At 35.5% G+C, this 22,258-nt stretch overlaps 1 protein-coding gene across 1 annotated transcript; it reads right to left on the reverse strand.

Annotated features, from left to right (window-relative positions):
- Positions 1 to 1,333: 1,333 nt before the first annotated feature.
- On the reverse strand, positions 1,334 to 21,508 carry LOC138311065 (uncharacterized). Its single transcript, XM_069252491.1, has 6 exons — positions 21,424 to 21,508; positions 20,010 to 20,151; positions 8,158 to 8,285; positions 5,257 to 5,384; positions 3,100 to 3,271; positions 1,334 to 2,193 (listed from the first exon to the last, which is right to left on the reverse strand). Exons 2-6 carry the CDS (start codon positions 20,099 to 20,101, stop codon positions 1,955 to 1,957), a joined length of 759 nt encoding a protein of 252 aa, XP_069108592.1. The 5' UTR covers positions 20,102 to 20,151; positions 21,424 to 21,508; the 3' UTR covers positions 1,334 to 1,954.
- Between the last annotated feature and the right edge of the window lie 750 nt (positions 21,509 to 22,258).

Raw genomic sequence — 22,258 nt, forward strand, 5'->3', positions numbered from 1 at the left:
ACCATTGAAAAGTTTGAGCTTCTAATTTTACTTCAAGATAAAACTATTAAAATAATTAATTGCATCCCGGAAAAATTCCGTGGCACTATGTCCCTATATGGTATTAAGTACTCTATTGGGCATTCACCAAAAGCAAAAGAAATTATTTTTTGGTTATTTTTTGTGTAAATTAAATTTATACATTTATAAAACTGTTCAAAAATGAGTACATTTGTGCATATTTAACGAGAACACGTGTTACTAATTGTTAAACATGACGTGGAGCCTACACCCTGTGTGATTTCTTGGTATATAAAGGCTCATGTTGATAAACATTTGTGCCCACGTGTAGCTGTTTATACGTGACTTGTGGAACTCATTTTATTTGTGTTAAATTGTAACCTTGTACTATGAATTTTGACAATTTGTTTAAAATGCACGTAGTGATAATAAGGATCTGTATTTTAATCAGATTTTGAAATAGACTTTTGTACTTGAATGCCCGTGAGTTACATGTACATGTCGTACCCCTGTTTCCTCCCACCGGCAACTTGACCAATGCAAAATATCGCATGAAATTGTTGTCATTGTCGATTCATCAAACCAATCGAGTTATCTAATCATCCCCCACCGCCTTTCCGAAACATAAACACTGAATGTTCACAGAGCGGCCACCAGGTAATCTATGCATCAATGTGAATGGATTGTTTGATTGTCAATGCATACGTTTTCCGACATGTTATTTCCATATCCTCGTCGCAAATGTTACATATTTGCTTGGGCCACGGAAGAACTTTTGCAATCGGTATGATTTTTATACATATTGATAACCACTTCATTATCGTACATAATCAACCATTAACCAACAACACCAGCATTCGAACCGACCAAAATCTGCAATTATTATTGGTCGAATTAAGGAAAGATTTTAATGTATGTGAGAAATTATTATTTGGGATTTTCACAATCATGGTTTTTTTTTATTCGGGGGCTACTGTATGGATTATTCTGGTCATGACGGAATTTACTGTATGGTTCCTCCTAGTGATAATACTGTTGATTACTAGCGATTTGCTGTTTCATCATATTAAATAGATTATGTCATTTCTCAGTCTAATACATTAAGACAAATATGTATTATTATCAAGATACCACATAATGTGTATTTAGCTATATGTTCATCAATCGAGTTATCTAGTTTGTATGTAATTCGAAGTGTCTACATATACGTATCAATAGTTTTAATTAGAACTGTGAAAGCACTGCAATTACAGGGCAGTAGTAAGTAAGTTATATATATATAATTCTCTGCGCGTATAGAACACCCTTTAAAGTGAATAGTCGGGCAAAGAAAACCAGTCTAATACGTTCATTGGCCTTCCAAAAGTTCTCACATATTAATACGACGGTCAAGTTCTGCTTAGTTTTCCAGTTCTGACCATTAAAGTAAAGAAAAGTTGAAAGCATTGAAAGCGAGGCTGCGTGGAAATGTAACCACGGACATAGTGAGCCGGGAGGACGTTTTAGAATTTCCATACTTTAAATTAATTTCTTCGTACGCAGACAGATTTTGACGAGAGATTTTATTTTTCCATTTCATAAGAAATTATACTGAATACATTCACACCATTTTTACCGACTTTAGCCATCCTTGCCCGACTGTTCACTTTAATGGTATTACAAATCAATAGCTGTATTCACTAACTACTTCTAATGATATAAATAGAGATCGTGTTGTTTTGTTCCCTGGCTTCTGATTGGTCAACTTTCAGATATTGTCTGATGTGTCGGGGTAACCGTTTCATGCGCGCGAAAAGAGCACATCGATATATACACGGGAAAATAGATATACTTTTTATTTTGTTATATACATGAATTTGTCTTCGATTATTATATGTAAATGTCAACTATACATACAGTACTGTCGAGTATAGAATTAAGATCACCGTAGGGTTCTCACATCAGTTCCGACATGTCAGGAATGCTGTGTCAATTTAATGTTCTTTTTTATCACAACCTCGGTAAAGAAAATGGACGGTTTGGAGTCAGAATGATTGTAGGCGTATGTTTGTAATCTGTCAAAGTATTGGGTGATGATTTGTTCTTTTTCCTCCTCGCTTCTCGAGTTTGACAATCCTCCGTACAAAACATGATGCATCCATGGAAACATCATAGAAACTATCATCTGGGAATACTCCTGCTTTCCTGTGGTATCTGCCAAAGGATAAGAAAGTCTTATTTTAAATAGTGACACTTTCGGTGTATATAACAGTTCATTTTTACATCATTTTTCAAATAAAATATATGCAAATCTTCGTATTTTCGCGAAAACAAGGGGTTTAACATTTAACTGTATTTTATTGTGCTGTCGTTCCTCTAAGCATTTATTTATACATTACATCATAATTTTCCCATTTTTATAAGAATACGTGTACAGTACACAATGCATGTGTTGTAAATCATTATTCGAAAGCATATGAGATATGCATGAATTAACAAGCTTACAGTAAGTGTTGTAAGCAACATACGTCCCCTACCGTCAATTACATTCTATACTACAAAATGATGCGTGTGGGACATTCAAATGACAACCTAATATATTATTAACTTCAGGAAGATGCAGGAGGACTAGATTTCGTGAACTTTGAAAACTTTGTCCTCTTCCTCTACCGACACCAGCTGGCTATCCATGATAATGTGTAATCAGTGGTTTCTATTACCATATAGGCATTTGGCATCCCACAGGTAATTAATTTATTATTTCATTTGCAAACCTTACGGGTATCCAGCTCAGTCATGGGTACAGCGTACAATTCCGGCCTGCTTAATCGTATATATGTACGATTAGGTAATCTTAATATTTTGTATTCTTACTAAAACTGGAATTCGTCGATGTTTGTTCCAATTTCCATAAAGAATGTCGCTGAAACCGACGTTAATTAACGTATTACTCAAGGGCTCAAGGGAAACTTTAGCTACCTTATTGTAAAGCTAATATAAAGGTACATTTTGTGTTGTAAGGCCTTCAACATTGATGATTTATTTATAAACATACTACTCTTATGTGACAATGAATTGATAGTAGACCACTTGAGTTGGATTATTTTCTTACAAAGATACCTTTGTCAATAATGTCGAAAATACGATGAGGGAGATGCCATGAGCTTATATTAGTTGTCACCAATTCCAGTCCGAGTTCTTTTATGTCCGGTAGTCCACTTGTAAATGGCTTCCTAAAATCATATTCGGTTCTTCCATGAAGGATATAAAGGTTTGTTGCCCGATATTCATCCTATATGAATATAAAAAAAAACTAACAGAACATAATTTAAAGTTAACAAAAATTTAATCATAAAAAGATGCATCCATTTGGGCAAAAATATATACATTTCCGTTTTCTCTTTGCTATATAACCTTACCAACTGCGAAATCGTTTACACTTGCGTAAACCCGTGGTTGCCGCGCAAGAATACACACACCGGAACCATGACTTCCGCAAATAGTGTGAATGTTAGGCCTATTGTATCTGTATGACAAATCTTCAATATATTGCATGTATGAATGTTATGTAAATATTAAATAATATATCAGAAAAAAATTTTAAAAAAAAAAAAAATTTATGAATGGGATGAAAAAAATGATAAAGTTGATGTGGAGCTATATTTGTGTACTTTCTTAATTTAACATTATTTCCCGCCAATTTGAAAACACCTGTTCCGAGATTCCATCAATTGACCGGCTGTTTCAACAATCGTATAACTTTGAAAAAAAAAAGTTTTATTTCATTTAAACACTTATTTTAAATGAAATGACAGGGTCGGTCGAAAAGTAAATATCAGGATTTTTTTTTATTGTTTGTTGTTTACTGGTGTGCAAATTGCATTTTCTGTACATATATTTCAACATGACGCGGTAACGTGTGTCATTAAAAATATCTGTACAGAAATGCAGTCTACACACCAGTAGACAACAAACAATAAAAATCAGTCCCTAAATAAACAATATACAACATCATGTAATAGTGTACATTTTTAGGAGGATTCTTGTTAAGTCAGAAGAAGGCCAGGCTCTGGCAGAGTAAGCGCCCTATGATTCACCACAATTAGGGACACACCGATTTACGTCATATCCGGAAAATTCATCAACAAGAAAAAAATCGGTCTAAACTTGATCACCACATTTACGAGACTTAGAAATGTGGTCCAATCCGGATAATTGCAAACACAGGAAATAAAACCACTATGGCAAAGAAGTGAGTGGTGAAAACGAATATAAAAGTCCTCTGTTTTCTCTCCTTGACAGGACAAATCAAGGTGGTGAGGATCATCACCTTCAGGACGTTCACATCAATGACAAATTCAGATCTCAACGAGACCAAATCCAGATCTCATCCACAATATATATCTGGGCAAAATCCAGATATCACCCAAAATATATATCTAGGACTAATCCACATCTCACCCACCAATATATATCTGGACCAAATCCACATCCCACCCAAAATATATATCTGGGACAAATCCACATCTCACCCATAATATATATCTCAACGAGACCAAATCCAGATCTCATCCACAATATATATCTGGGCAAAATCCAGATATCACCCAAAATATATATCTAGGACTAATCCACATCTCACCCATAATATATATCTAGGACTAATCCACATCTCACCCACAATATATATCTAGGCCAAATCCAGATCTCGCCCACAATATATATCTTAGCCAAATGCAGACCTCGGCCACAATATATATCTAGGCCAAATCCAGATCTCACCCACAAAATATATCTAAGCCAAATCCATATCTCCTCCACAATAGATATCTAGGCCAAATCCACATCTCACCCACAATATATATCTTGGCCAAATCCAGATTTCATCCACAATTTATATCTAGGCCAAATCCACATCTCACCCACAATATATATCTAGGCCACATCCAGATCTCACCCACAATATATATCTAGGCCAAATCCAGATCTCACCCACAATATATATCTAAGCCAAATCCAGATCTCACCCACAATAGATTACTAGGCCAAATCAAGATCAGTTTACAATGCCAAAGATCTGGATGGTCAAAATCAGAAATATAATGTATTGGGTAACGGAAGGTACATCGAGCAATTTTGTTGCTATGAAAACACGCAAAAGGAAATTAATATGATCCCTACGAGTAATTTTGGCCTGTTTAAAAGAATACTATACAGTTCATAAGAATGATGATTTGTTTTGATATGCATACTGAATAATTTATAAGTTTTACAAACCTGTGTGATTATTCCTTCTCCGACCATATCAGACACGATGCGGCCAAGAACTGAATGTCCTTCGTCAAAAAAGGATGGTAGTTTCCCTTTATCATTACAGGAAGCCGATAAAACGATGACAGCTCCCCCTTCAAAAACATTCATAAATAAAGTGGTTGGAGCTTAGAAAGTTAATCGCTTTTGTGTGGAATATGCCTGGTATTGTTATAAATCAGCTGAATTCGGTATAGAAATCCCATTTTGGCTTCAAACTGTCATCGTTATAAATAAACGTTATTCTAACAACAAAACGTTAAAGAGCTGTAGTTACCCTATAGAGGTAGGCAGGCTGTTCGTCTTGCTTAAGTCCCCAAGAATTGTATTGGTGATAGATATAATATTTGAATATCCCCGCTAGGTAAACAGGAAGTGGAGTACTTGTTGAATAATGACAGAGGTTATCATGTAAATCGTGTATATCGTATTAGAGTACAAGTATTAGTTGTTTAATAACAACCACATATATATTTATAAGGCTGTGTTTATTTTCACAGTGCATTATTTTGATGTATATAATGTTGCTTAGACCCAGTACCGATGTGTAGTTTACTTAAAGGTCAGTAACGCGGGATTGTTTATTTATGCTTGCAGTCATAGTTAGGTTGTTGTTTTAAGGCATGGCCAAACTAGGTGACCGAAATATTAGTAAATTGTTACGGCACATACATAGTAGCGACTACGTGGGATGTTTTGGAATGTATGACAGGACATTGCACGGTCTATGCACGTGTTAAACTAGGCGACCAACTTATTAGATAACTGTTCCAGAATAAGTATGGTAGAGACTACGTGGAATGTTCTGGAAGGAATGACAGGACATCACGTAGTCCGCACACCTGTTAAACTGCGCTGTGTAGTTTTGTGCAAAATGTTCATAATGCAGCCGGTTCTGTCGAATCTCAACCAAGTCCAGTCAGAAGTCTGCATCAGTCGCTGGTAAGGCTGTATTCTGAATTTAAGTCAGTAAATGTTGACAGTTTATGATGACCTGGGTAACCTTTGGGGTAAGTATTGTCCCAACGGCACGTGCACCAGTCACGTACCCAAACATTATAAATAGAGGGCCGCAATAGGCCCCAGGCAGACTGATCCTAGATTGAGGACTGAGAAGAGACCGAGGTTTGAGACTTTACTGTGTACCTCTGCCTCACACACGTCACCACCTCCGCCAGAGCCATATGATAGAGAGGGACAGAGAAATCTTGTCTACAACTTCAGCTTGAATGAATTAGCCGTCAACATTGTCGACCGACACGGCCATCAATAGGACGACAAACACTCCACCTCAAGGATACTCTGGACCCTGTCGATTACATGGTGTTCATGGTGTTCAAAAGACAGGGAGAGTAATTTCTACAAATATCTGCACTTCTTGTGAGGAAAAGATTTCTCTGTCTTACCAAGGGCAAGGCAACCTGCACGCGTAGAACATATTCGGGTGATAAAACAGAGGTTGTAAAACGTCATATGCAAAAAAAACAATTAACCTCAGCAGTCTAACTGGACAATCAATATCACATTCGAATTCGTGCTTCAAGCGCGTGTTGATCTTTGAGTTTAGATCTTTACAATCGGAATTCCATTTACCTTTATGTATTTCGTTGATGTTTGCCCGGTAAAAAAAGACAGATTTCAAATGGTCTTCATACAATATCAGTTTGTAATTCTATGAATGAATATTTTAAAATGTATTTTTTTTTGTGACAGTGCAACAATTTTAACAAAGTTCTATTCATTTATTATTTTCAATCGCGTTTTGTAGTTTTTAATATTTTTTGTGTAAATTACAGGGCTAGTGTCATATATGGTGGCTTTGGCTTCGTTTGATAACTCAGAAGGCATAGCATTAAATTGATTAAAAAAAAGACAAATGTTTAAATAGTGTAAAAGTTATCCTAGAAGTAATAATCGCAGACTGATGCCTATTTCTGCACTGCTGAATATACACCACTAAGATATTAGTATTTTAATGAGCTAAAATGACTCGATCTCGCTGTTCAGGGACTGCCCCCTATTACCAGCGTCGTAAGCACAAAATTTTGGCTAATTTTCTATAACATATTTGAATGATAGTTTGATTTACCAATATGCTGAATCAAGCCACTTGAACTATATTCAATAAGACTTTTCTAGATAACGAAACTAATTTGTGATTGAACGCTAACAAAACTTCTATAAAACTTCGAAATCGTGAGAGGTCAAAATAGATTCAAACCTGATCCCGGAAGATGAACGCTGTGTGACAATTGATGGTTCTAAAGGGTGCTAAGCAGGTTAGCTACAACAAGAGGTTTATGTAAAAATGCAGAATCTTTAACTGCCTTACATTCTAACTAGTTTGACCCAATAATAATGATGTGATGTTCATATGTCGTTAGTGATGATATCTGAACTCCTGAACAAGACCTTAGCTAGGTATTGTGGGTATAGGCGTTGAATTAGTTAACTGTTACTTTAGCCCAACAATGTTTTGGCAAAACGCCTCAAAAAAGCAAAACTACCTATCTGACAAAAACAAATAATTCACTGTCTTGGCTTTATCAAGCTATGGCGCGTTTTTTATCCGCGTCAAGTCATATTTATCGGGAAATATGATATGGCTTTAGTAAACAATCGTCATGTCTCCATATCGACAGGACATTTATACATAACATTCACGGTGATAAAGTTTTTATAAACAAAGTAATATGAAGTTATATGCTGGATATGAAGGAGATGTAGGCATTGTAGGTAAAATCTCGGTAGAACCTCGATCGGATTTTACTGAAGTCTATTACCGTTTGAGAAGTATATCCCGAAGTTCAATATCCTGTTGTGGAATAGTTTTATGACTATCTCTGTTACTATTGAAACTAAACAAACCAGGCTTGAGTTCCCGTCCCCTTGAAAGTACAAAAGCCCTCCAGTCTGCTTCCCCTTGTTCACTCATCAATTGGCGTTCTTCTTCGTCCGCTTCTTCGAAGGTCACACCATGTTTGATCGGACAAACTCTGAAAATAATTGAAAAAGAAAACATTTAAATTAATAAAGATGATATTTATACTGTTTATCTAGATATACGCATATATATATATTAGTATTTTTGCAAGATGAATATTACGTCATATGTGAATTGTTCTCTGGTCAAGACGTCTGCGACGAATTCCTTAAGTTTAAGATAAGTCAAAGTAATGGAGTCCGGTTTGATGTCCGTATCAACTAAACCCTCCATTCTTATTTGACTAGAACCAGTAACAAGATGTTAGCCCTAAACCATTTGGTAATAAGGTATAACCCTTGCTGACGGGTGTCTAAGCGACATCAGTATACAATAACATAAGGCGGACGTATGTTTATTAAAACTAAAGGCAAATACAGTATTTACGAGCGTCTACCTAGGTTACTATAAGACGGCAACACAAAAACACGTATTACAGATGTATATACAATGATGATTTGAAAATGGAGAATAGATGAAGTGAGCAGGGGAAAAAAACTGCAGGTTCGATAGATTTCGAGCGCGTGTGTATGTGGTGTCTGTAATAGAGACACTGACAACCTGTGGAATACACATAATTTATGAATAATTATTGTACAAAATGCATGTATGGAGCTGCAAACAAGTGTAGTCACGTGATCACCAAGGGCAACTATGACTATTAAAAGATTTCCCTTCTAGAGGGCGTGACAAAAATCACAACTGGAGGGTTAATTCACAAACGTCTAACCCGAGTGTTGGTCAGTCCGAAATTCCTCCGAGGGTTGTGATGTTGTTTGTTTGTTTGTTTGATTTATTAACGTCCTATTAACAGCTATGGTCATGTAAGGACGGCCTCCCATGTATGCGTAGTGTTGCGTGTATGTTGTGCGAGGTGCGTGTTTTGGGAGACTGCGGTATATATTCGTGTTGTGTCTTCTTGTATAGTGGAACTATTGCCCTTTTTATAGTGCTATATCACTGAAGCATGCTGCCGAAGACACCAAGCAACACACCCCACCCGGTCACATTATACTGACAACGGGCGAACCAGTCGTCCCACTCCCTGTATGTTGTTGTCGCACACTCATAAGTAGGGAATGATTCTTTTTCCTCATATACAAAAGAAAAAGAAAGATAATAGCCTTCAAAGAAGCATGAACATAGATCCATCGTATACACGTCAATATTTATGACATCATCTACAATGCACGCCACGGCCACACTGCATAAAGTCATGACGTCCCACGGCTTAAACCGGTGACAAATCAGTGAATGGTTGGAGAAAAGTGGAGTCATTATTTGGACACGATTTCAGTGGTCGCTGGCCACAGTTGACCGCTTAATTCAATATAAATATTTTAGCCCACCATCATCAGATGATGGGCTATTCAAATCGCCTTTCGTCCGTGGTCCGTCCGTGGTCCGTCCGTCCGTTCGTTAACAATTTTTGTTACTGCTATTTCGCAGAAAGGATTGAAGGGATCTTTCTCAAATTTCATATGTAGGTTCCCCAAGGACCCTTGTTGTACATTTTGTGTATTTTGGGACCGATCGGTCAAGAAGATGGCTGACAGGCGGCCATCTTGGATTTTGGTAATAAAAGTTTGTTACCGCTATTTCTCAAAAAGTACTGATGAGATCTTTCTCAAATTTCATATGTATGTTTCCCTAGGACCCTTATTGTGCATATTGCATTTTGGGACCGATCGGTCTACAAGATGGCTGACAGGCGACCATTTTGGATTTTGGTAGTTAAAGTTTGTTACCGCTATTTCTCAAAAAGTACTGAAGGGATCTTTCTCAAATTTCATATGTAGGTCCCCCTAGATCCCTAGTTGTGCATATTGTGTTTTAAGACCAATCAGTCAACAAGATGACCGCCTGTCAGCCATCTTGGATTTTGTAAGCTAAAGTTTGTTATTGCTATTTCTAAAACAGTTCTGAAGGGATCTCTCTCAAATTTTATGTGTAGGTCCCCTTAGGGCCCTAGTTGTGCATATTGTAACTGATAAGTCAACAAGATGGCTACCATCTTGGATTTCATTGTTAAAGTTTGTTACCACTATTCCTTAGAAAGTACTATAGCGATCTGTCTCAAGTTTTATATATAGTGTTTGAAAAAGTTTGAAAAGCAGGGAAAAGATCCCTCTTTCCATTGTCAGATATAGATCATTCTTTGGTGGGTGCCAAGATCCCTCTAGGATCTCTTGTTACTTATATATGTTAATAAATTGTTTTAGTACTAGGACGACCGTTTACTACAATGGCCGAAGACGGCCTGAAGAATTACACATCTAAAACGCATGGGACTTTTACATGAACACATTTTTTTAAAATATGTACGTGTACACTTCACCTTAGATGTGTCATGTGTGCAAGTACATGATACTTCTTACTCCTATTGAAATTCCAAGCATTTTTGACGCGTACTCTCACCGTCACTTTTTTGAAACGGTGTAGTTTTTCATTTGCATAAACAGCATGGATAACGACGGAAGTACTGAGTCTATTAGTAAGCATACAATTTCAAAGAATATAAGAAAAAATATTTGTGTGTGTATTTATTCATTGTATACAGGTATACTGTATCTAAAGTGGTTTAAAATACGCAAAAACGGTAAAAGACCAGAGTTAAAAAAATATGCATGAGTGGAGCCCTTACATCACATAAATATTCGGTTTTTGGTCCTATTGGGATCATTTGCAAAATTTGGGAGACAATTTTAGCACAAACCTACAATAAATTAATGAAACGTTACGAGGCAAGAAATAGTTCTCTTTCTCTTTGTGGCAAATGCACATTTAAACCCATTTTCAGGTATGCATCACAATGAAATATCATAATACACTTACATTGAAGTGATTTGTTTTCTGTTTTGGCCCGTTTATACACATCATATAAATTACTTTTAACACGTATTAATGTGTTAATGCGTTGGCCACACAATGTACATGTGAAACATAGCACACCTGTAGTTAGTATGGTCGTATTATCTTACATCATTGTTAGCTGTAAAATGTGTTTAATTTTATTTGTTCTAAAAAGTTGGTCCATGTTAACATTTAATACATGAAATCTTTCCAAATAATTAGTACATACATGTGCATGTAAGTGGTGAAATGAAATGTTCTCCGCGTAACCCAGATTTTGCCACAGGTGCGCTGTAATATTCTCGCAGCCTGGCCTTTATCTGCTAACGGCACCAATACAACACGGCAGTGTGGCTATAGCTATATATAGGTACAGGTGCAGTATAAGGTCTGGAATGCATCATTGCCGTGTTACGGTTGAAACATTTACATGACCGTAGACGAAATCACGTGCCCCGATAAAATTTGTTTCCCGCGAATACGTTGTAATACGAGTAATGCAATAAACAACATTAGACATATATGATCTTCTTGAATATAGGGCAAAGATTGTCGAATTTTCGAGGCGGTATGCCCCTTTATCAAGACAAGAAGAACAAATAAAATTACATGTTAAGGACGGTCACTGACGTACATAAAAACATGAACAACTAGATTTGATCGCGATCAAAACACGGGATTTCCACCCAATTATTGGTATACGTAATAAAAAGATCTTTTTAATAATTTTTAATCTGAATTTTAATTTGACTCTTTTGCCCCGCCCCTCTTGCACGTTTTGATCTTCTATACAAAGATATTCCGTATAAACTATCTTGTAGTAATTGAAAACTTATACCAAACTACAGTTGTTTCATGGACGTGAGGTTGGATTGGGGAACTCGCTCTACATGTACATGTCTTGATTCTTTACAACCAAAATACATATCTGTTTGGTTTCAACTCATTTTCTTATGGAGATCTTTGACCAATGCGGAATAACTCTTACAATTAAATTTAAGATTATCTCCGTTTGGCAACATTTGTAATCTCATCACATTCGTCCAAACATCCCATGCACAAAATAAAATCGCCGAAAGGGCAATTGACATCCTATATCTCCGCCATTTTGAATCATATGACCTTGAAATCAGTCACTATATGTGTCTGAGATCATGCGCTTTCACATTAATTTCAAAAGATTTCTCTTTGAATTTTCATAAATTACGGCAAAATTTACTTTAAAAAATGAACGAAACGCAATATTCGAAGGGCTATATTTCCGCCATTTTCAAATTTATGTCTTTGAAATTAAAAATCTGTACAGCCAATAGGCCAAAGTCTACATTTACAAAAAAATCAAAATCCTACATGAAATGTTAAACGCGCTACGAGCTCACAAATTACGGGGAAAAATAAGGAAATGGAACAAATTGCCATATTTGGAAAGCTATATTTCCGCCATTTTTCTATATAACCCCTTTGAAATCCATAACTTTTGAAAACAAAAGTTCCTACAACACAGGTACGAAAAATGAAGACTGTACATACAGGTTTAAAGGCGCTGCAACGTCTCGCGCAGGGACAAATATAAACTAAAATTTCGATTTTTGATGTCCAATAGATCCGCCATTTTGAATGATATGACATTGAAATTGGTCATTTTATGTTCCTGAGAGCATGCTCTTTCACATCCAATTCAAAACATTTCTCTTTGAAATTTCATAAATTACGGTAAAATTTACGTTAATAAATGAACAAAACGCAATATACGGTGAGCTATTTTTCCGCCATTTTCAAATTTATAACTTTGAAATTACAAGCCTGTACAGACAATATGTCAAAGTCTACATTTACGAAAATCAAACGCCCTACATTAAATTATTAAGGCCCTACAAGCTCACAAATTACGGAAAAAAAATAAGAAAATGAAACAAATTGCCATATTTAGAGAGCTATATTTCCGCAATTTTTCTATATAACCCCTTTGAAATTCAGTTTTGAAGACAAAAGTTCATACAACACAGGTACGAAAAAGCAAGACTGTACATACAGGTTTAAAGGCGCTGAAACGTCTCGCGCAGGGACAAATATAAACTAAAATTTCGATTTTCACTGTCCTATATCTCCGCCATTTTGAATCAAAATGATCTTGAAATTGGTCATTTTATGTTCCTGAGAGCATGATCTGTCATATGCGCCCTTCAAAACTTTTCTGTGACAAATTTCGTTTTTGACCTTTGCTTGACCCCGTAGCGACTCTTGACCTTGGCATAATCTCTGATACCATGGCATGGGATAGCACGCGCAATGTCAAGATCTGTCTGAATAACAAAACGTGAACGATGTACAGCGTACAGTAATGAAGTTATGAGCGTTAAAACTTCGTTCCAAAAAAGTTGTTTTTTACGTCTGTGACCTTGACATTGAACCTTATCGTACAAACTCGAACGTACGTTTCAAGCACTCGTGTACATACATAACGTGTCCAAATTTGAGCGTCAGACCTTTTTCCGTTCGTGAGAAAAAGTGTTAAGAAGGTTTCGTGGAAATAATAAGAATAATAAGAAAAAACAGAACAAAAACAATAGGGATTTCCATTTGGAATGGAACGGATGGAAATCCCTAATAATGAACACATATAGAATATACAGATAAACTAAAGAGACAATATCAAGGCGTATTGTCTGAATGATCCCTTCGGTCAGTCGCTATAATTGGTTGCGATCGCCGAAGGCTTATTTAATTCATCTATGGAATGATAGGTATAGGAAATGTCATTTGTACATGTGCACATTTTTTAATGTTCATGTAAATGTGCCGCATCTAATATTAAGTTGACGTGTACATGAACACATTTTTTTAAAAAGTCACATTCATATTAGATGTGTGATTTGTCAGGCCGTCTTCGACCATCGTAGTTTACCGACCATTCAATGCTTGTTAACATTTATCTAACATATGCCATGGGCTAGGAGGGTCGAACATGCACCCCCTCCCAAACCTCCGAACCAATATCTTTCTTAACCCCTATTACCCACTTATCGCAAATCAAGATGTCAATATTACATAAGTTGGGATGAACTTCCGGTTATGACGTCATCAAGATTACCGCCATCTCGAATTTCACTAAAAATTGAAAAATTGTCATAACAATGACAGTTTTCTACTGAAGTAGACAAATGATGTATCAAAATGGCCACAATAGAACAACAAATACATATCAGAACCAAGAAATCCAATATATGTATAGTGATTTCTACGCAGGAAATGAAAAAAATAGAATTTTAAGCTAAACAAATGGTGATTTTCTAGTACTTTTTTCATATTTGGCTTGACGTGTAGTAGGGTCATATTTTATGTGAATTTATGTAATAAATAAAAGTGGTATAAAAGTGTATTTGAAAGATGTTTCAATATTTGCAAATATATAATTTGCAGTGAATAATAATATTAATATGTATCTATGCCGTGCCGTGTTTTACTCGCGTGCGTAATATATCGTATATGTTCGCGAGCGCTGCGTTTGTCTATATGTGTATGTACGTATATGTTTGTGTGTACCCGTTAGTAGTGTTCACTGACAGACTTTTAAGACGGACAGGACATGTGACTGTTACGGACATTGACGAAGTTGTTTGATTGGTCAGTGTGGCCAGTTAAACGTATTTGATATATATCTCATTGTATTTCGGGAGATTTGAATTTCGTCCCTGTGCTTGGTTGGACGTTTCGTTTACTCGGTCGAGAAATTCATTAATTTGGGTAAGTCTTGCTTTTCGGTTGTTCTATTATCTGTTCTTTATCTTGGTTAATACATTATCCTATTCTCCCAGTATGAAAAATGGTTTGAATGTGATTATTATAATTTAGATATTTTTAAAATATGAAATATATACGGATAAACATGTATTGTATACATGTGATCCGATTATTGTAATTGTAAAGTGTGTAAAAGTTATATATTTCTGAAATGAAGTAAGAATTGCGTGTTCTTTTATATTGTAGTTCAATCTGTTGTGATTGCATGGTCGTACTCATGACGTACGGAGCTAGTATACTTTGTAGTGTATACATAATTACATTGATACACCATACGTGTTGTAAGTGTGTGTTTTTACTTTCATATATCATATCTATTTTTCAATAATACGTTTTCGGTATTGTGTGAAATGTAAAGTTTTTCTTTGAAAGTTATTCGCGTGATTCGGTGTTGAATGAATGATATATGATTTGAGAGTTGAATATTCTAATTGTGTTTTATTATATTTACAGAATGTTTTTAAAATGGAATAAACATCATAAAGGAATCTGAACCCAGCGGGTTTGTCGTTTATTAAACAAATTCCACCCGCTACAGACGCAGCTTAAATGTTTCCCAATAACATACAATTATTCGTAATCAGTTATTTTATTTTATCAACAAGTAAAAACAACAATATATATTGAACAAGAGGCCCATGGGCCTTAACGGTCACCTGACATCCAATAATAATTTATCATTTAAGGGGCAACATAATGGCTATGAGGGACTTAACACATGGTGTGTTAATTTTTCCCTCCTGTATTCAACACAGAAGCTGAAGTAAATATGAACTGATGTTGATGAACTCTGTATGCAATGAGGTCTATCATATTAAAAATTTATCATAACTGACATATGATTGTTATTTTTCTTTCTAATTTTATCAACCATCCTGTATGAAACTGTTAACAGGATTCCGCCCGGACATAACCAGGATACCAACCTGAATCATGGTTGGAATCCTGCTTTTAAACACGGAAAGAAACACGGGACCTTAGACGGACACGGAATTTTCAAAGATTCCGTCTTATGTCCGCCTAAATGCTTTACCTGAATCCATCTTATATTCAGGGTTTATTAAGCGGACTTAGGCGGACAAAGACAGATTTAAACCTCTGAGAAACTCATAGGCGTAATTTTCATCTTTGCCCTTTCCAATTGACGGAATTCAGGCGGAAATTTCATCTTTGTCATTTTCAATTGGCGGAATTTTGAACTTTATCATTTTTCTAGCGAAATTCAGACTTAGACAAACAAGTTATAGAAACATTGAAATTCTTGATTATGTCATTTAAACTAATTGCTGAAGCTGGACTTGTAAAAGAGTATAATGATAAGTAACTTCATACATTTGCTAATTTTTGAGAAGACTCAAACTTTTATAGTATAAAATATATTAATATTTTTTCATATTTCTTTTCAAAGTTCTTTGACTTATTTAATAGCTAGCAGTAGGTAAATTAGGCAATTTTTAATTTTTCTGTTTTGATATTATATATATATATATGTACTGTATATATACATGTCTAAGTCCAGCTCCCAATGTGTTACCAGTATGATGCTGGCATCTAGATCTCTTATCAGTAGATACTAGATATATTGGCCCCCCAGTTGGGCACTGGACAAGGGATTCCCAGAGGTCAAGGATTCTGATCAGTGAATCATCAAGGGGCCAACCATAGGGTATAGGTTTATCTATAAACAACTATGATTTACTTATTAAATCTATTTGTTGGAATATATATGTACATGATGATTGAAGTTCACAAAAAGGAAAATAATTAGAACATGTCTGTAATATACTTGTTTCCAATCAGATATAGCAAATGAAAAACAAAATCACTTTTTAATTACTATGGTCGTAATAAAAATCCTTTCTTGTGCCCCAATTTTTCCATTCTCCAATGGTGAATCTACTTTCCAGTACTTTTGAAAGCGAGTTCTGTGGATGGAGGAGGACATTTGTCTCTGTGATTTTGTGTTAAATATCCCTATCAAAGTTTTCTAGAAATGGAACTATCTTATGGTATTTTGGATTCTATGGTACAGTAAAAGGTAATATGCAACTGCATAACTTATACAGAAAAGAGTTTATGGATGTATTATCAGAATGAGATGAAGATTTCAACCATGGGGAGCAACATTCATACTGGTGAGTTTTAGATTCATAGTTACATTTGGAGAGTATATACCATGTAATTATTTTGATATTTGTGGGACATACATTAAGTGGTGAGAATTTTATTGTCATATTATTGCCGGTAATATATATAGATATATATAAATCTCTTGAGCATCAATATTGTTGGGTCATTTAGGCACAGAGAATTTGTATTTAAGTAGCATCAGGTATATTTGGAACATACTGTAATTTAAAGCTTATACAATTGAATTATTATAATGTGTCAAATTCAGCACAGAAAAAGTGTTTTGAAAATTAGGTCAAAGATACCAATTAATTGATCCAAATTGTTATACAATAAGCATAACTTTTATCCATGCTTGTTTTAACTAAAACCAGTTGAAGTGAATTTGTAGAATTTGTCGAATTTAATAACACTTGATGCAGCTTTAACTATATTTATCAATATAAAAGGACATTATAGGCTTAGGATAGCTAAGGTATAAGGAAAAGAATAAATGATTTTTGAAAAAGTAATTGAATGTAATTTTTTTCCTTCTATATTTCAGACAATGTTAAGTGAATAAAGTTATCTTCAACAAAAGGAAGGATTAGTTATGCCAAGAAAAAAATCTTCAATGTGTAGAAGATATCATGGACAAATCATGGACAATTCATTGACCATAATATTGTTATATACAGGACTCTATATGAATCAGCTAAGAGCCATATGTGGTGAAAAGACTAGCTATATTGACTTTTAAACTCTATAAGTTTATTGATAAAAAATCCTGCTTATTGACTTTCTTGTTTGTTTTTGTTTTTTGTTTAGATTATTTTTACTTTTATTAGTAACAGTTTTGAGACTTAAGTCACAGAATACTTTGGGCTGACAAAGGTGGAATTTTTAGGCTGACAAAGGCGGAATGTTTAGGCGGACAAAGGTGGAATGTTTAGACGGACAAAGGCGGAATGTTTAGACGGACAAAGGCGGAATATTTAGACGGACAAAGGTGGAATGTTAAGACGGAATGTTTAGACGGACAAAGGCGGAACGTTTAGACGGACAAAGGCGGAATGTTTAGGCGGACAAAGGCGGAATGTCAATGTTTCAATGGACAAAGGCGGAACGTTTCGATGGACAAAGGCGGAATGTTTTCCACTAGCTAAGGCGGATTTTTTGCGGAATAATTTTGTGAGATTCTTGCTTATCTCATTTAAATAATTCGCCTCATATTCCTGCTGAAGTCCGCTTGATTTCCGTCTTAATTCCTGTAATAATGGCGAATTCCGCTTATTCTACTCACTGTTCCTGTTATATTACCTTAGCAGGATTCCTGTTTATATAAAAGCAGGAATTTGTCTTAAAATTCCACCCTGAATACGCCCGTATTTTTTCGTACAGGATGGATCCTGTGAACAGTATACGAAATAAATGAGTATTTGGGATCCCGAAACAAAATCATCATATTCAGAATATTCTTGTATTCAACAGGGTCAAAATGACATGATAGCAAAATGTCCTCTTGTGGTTATAATGTGAATCAAAAGTTTGAATAATTTCTATTAGAAAATAAACAAAAATATACCCAAGAAGTATTCAATATAAACTATAGCAAACTTAGCCTCCTCCCCAGGGGCAAATTAAGAGGCCATGGGTTATAAAATTCACAATTCTGATAAAGCACCACAATATCTTTAGAACACAAGGTCCAATAATAGCATTATTACAAAGGACATGAACTCTATAATATAGTTACCGTCGAAAAATTTCTTTTTTCAAACTCATCCTAGATCTTGTTGATATAAGGCTACATACAGAGTTTCATCAAAATCAGTTAACATGTACCAAAATTATCTTGGTCACAAGCACAATGATAAAATTAGAACAAAGGGCAATAACTTGTACGTTACTGTCGAATAATTTCCATTTTTGAACTCGTACGAAATCTTGTTGATATAAGGCTACATACAAAGTTTCATCAACCTCGGTTAACATTTACTCAAGTCATCATGTTCAAGTAAAGTTAACGCACGATGGACAAAAGGTTATTGCAGTAGGTCACTATGACGTATGGTCAGGTGACCTAAAAATAGTAACAGTGACCATGACCTTGACCTGGCAATCCTGAAACTGTATCTCGTCGAAAATATTATAGTCCTTTAAATTTGTGTGAAGTTTGATCAAAATTACTGAAGGAATGAAGCCGCTAGAGCACTGAAAATGATTTTCTAAAAATAGTAACTGAAGACCTTGACCTTACAACCTTGGAACTCAAACTTTTTCAGTCCTTTGTATTTTGTGTGCAGTTTGATCAAAATCACTCAAGGAATGAAGCCGCTAGATTGCTGACAAAGAAATTATCTAAAAATAGTAACAGTGACCTTGACCTTAGTCTGGCAATATTCACACTCAAACTTGTCCGAGATATTATGATCCTTTGTCTATGTGTTAAGTGTGATCAAAATCACTCAAGGAATGAAGTGCTGATAGGGATTTTCTAAAAATAGTAGCAGTGACCTTGAACCTGACCTAGCAACCCTGAAACTCGAACTCGTCCGAGATCTTGTTAATATTAAGCTACATACAAAGTTTCATCAATCTCGGTTCACATTTACTCAAGTTATCGTGTTCATAACAAAAAGTTAATGTACGACGGACGATGACGGACAAAAAGCTATCGCAATAGGTCACCGTGACCTTTGGTCAGGTGACCTAATATGTCAATGTTATGAATGTTATGTTTATATTTTTAGTAAAATTCGAGATGGCAGCCATCTTCAATCTTGATGTTAACATTGGTTTTTTTGTTGTTTTTGTTTAAACTGATCGAAAAATATTGGTTCGGAGGTTTGGGGGGGTAGCAAGTGGAACTCTCCTAGTCCATGGCCTAGCATGGCTAATGACGCCAGTTTCAATGTCCAAGCGGTTGTGCAATATTTGATTTGAAATGTGAGGAGTTTGTACATATACTTACTGTTTAGATAGATAATGTATTGCTACAGTAGATATGGCCAAGTCTACAGAGTTATCAGGCAGACACTGTTCATACATTGTCCTCGGTATCATCACTGGGTACACATTACCGGTGGTATTAAGTCCATGCTCCCGGTCAGTACCTTAATATCAAATCATACACATTACTGGTGGGTATAAAGTCCAGGGTCCTGGTCAGTACCTTAAAGCTGACAAATCAAGTTAAAAAACATGCAGTTGAAATTAAAAAAAAAAAATATTCACGAAATATTTTTTTTTCAAAAAATGTTTCTGAGACATCCCCTAGTTATGACAGTGTGGTATCTAAGGAAGTGGCAGCCATTTTTCTTTTGCTCTGCTTTAGTAACCTTCACTGGCCAACCCCCTATATAAAGCACGGGACACTTGACACACGTGTATCATTCTAAACATATCTTGTCTCAGATACACATGCCCCGATATTGCAAATAACAATGTCAAATTGAAAATAAACACTGCACTCACCTGAGAATATTTCATTGAAATAATAGATGAATGTGTTGTCAGCTATATCCCAACATATGTCTCCAATACGAACTAATAAAACACTTCAATGTAAACTAAATTTTGCACACGTACATGTACAACGACACGATGTGTGTGTCCTTGATAGTTGTCGCTCGGTCAGGTTTTGGGTCAGGAACGTATACACACGTGTATATAGTCAGTTGAAGTGCGTCGGTACGATGGATATACGGAGATATGTGGACGGAATATTTTTGGATTTCTATGCAATTGCTTGGAATTTTATATGGAGAAACATCTAAAATGACAACTTAGAGGAGTTTGACAAGTTTTTCTTGCTGCTAAAATAGTTACCATATAGTTTTACAGGTGAGGGTTTTGTGTTTACCTATTTGTAGGTGATATAACCTGTGGACTGCTGAGGTGTATAGGTACATTGAAATGAGCTTGCGCTTGTGTGATCGATTCACGCACTTTAATATAGTGGGTTCGGTGAGGTCGTCGGAATAGTAAAACAAAAATGGCTGTCCTAAACCGGGGAATGTCTCATAAACGATTCTTGGAAAAACGAGTATACTTATTTAAAAAAAAATCATGTTAATAATTTTAAACTTGCATTGTCAGCTTTAATGTCAAATCATACACATTACCGGTGGTTTTAAGTCCAGGCTCCTGGTAGGTACCTTAATGTCAAATCATACACATTACCGGTGGTATTAAGTCCAGGCTCCTGGTCAGTACCTTAATTATCCAAATAATACCAAATTATCAGAAGTATGACGAGTTCCATCAATGATCTTGTCGAAAACTTTTTAACTATAGATTATTTATAACATAAGGATATACAACTAAAACCTTTGATGAATTTGTAAAGAGTGAACAATACAGTAGTAACTGTGACAAACGCTGACCTTGTATAACCTTGCTGAGAAGATTAAAGTCGTTCCTTGGATGATCATTATAGTATACAACGATTGGATGCTGCTCCCCCAGGTGCGTTTGAATATACGACATCTGAAAGGGAAATAAATAGAAAACAAATTAGCGGTTTTCTCAAGAGGGGACGGTCAAAAATATCACGTCGAAGAGGAATAGTCGTTAATACTGTATAGCAATCGGCATCTGAACGGAAAGAAGTCATGTTATCAATTTCATGGAAAAAGATATAGAAAACAAATCAGCGGTTTTCTCAAAAGAGGACGGTCAAGAATATCACGTCGAAGAGGAATAGTCGTTAATAATGTATACCAATCGGCAACTGCAGCCATGTTATCAATTATATGAAAAATATATAGAAAACAAATCACTGATTTTCTCAAAAGAGGACTGTCAAGAATCTCACGCGAAACAGACGACTAAACAATGACTAACACGGATATAGACTGAAAAACAATTCCAAATATTACACTACAAATCATAAATAGAGATAGAAATATACTGATTTAATTGTTTACCAATCATTTCCTTGATGAGAGACAGAGAGGCGTTTCCGTCCGCTGTTCCAAAATCTGCTATGTTTACTGGTTCTAATGTGGGATGGCTTGGTCTTGACAGGATTATCCTCCCTTTATAGAACATAACTACTGTGTAGACATAATCGTCTCAATACTCAGTGCTCTTAATTACATATAATTTGCTAAGTATTTACATTTATAGATACTGTTTTAAAGATAAGCTAGGTAATACATAGGCATTTCATGAAGTTGTACTGCTCATAACATTTCATTGTCGCTGACTTAAGATTTG

The sequence above is a fragment of the Argopecten irradians genome, chromosome 16, assembly GCF_041381155.1.
Source record: "Argopecten irradians isolate NY chromosome 16, Ai_NY, whole genome shotgun sequence".
Lineage (NCBI taxonomy): Eukaryota > Metazoa > Mollusca > Bivalvia > Pectinida > Pectinidae > Argopecten > Argopecten irradians.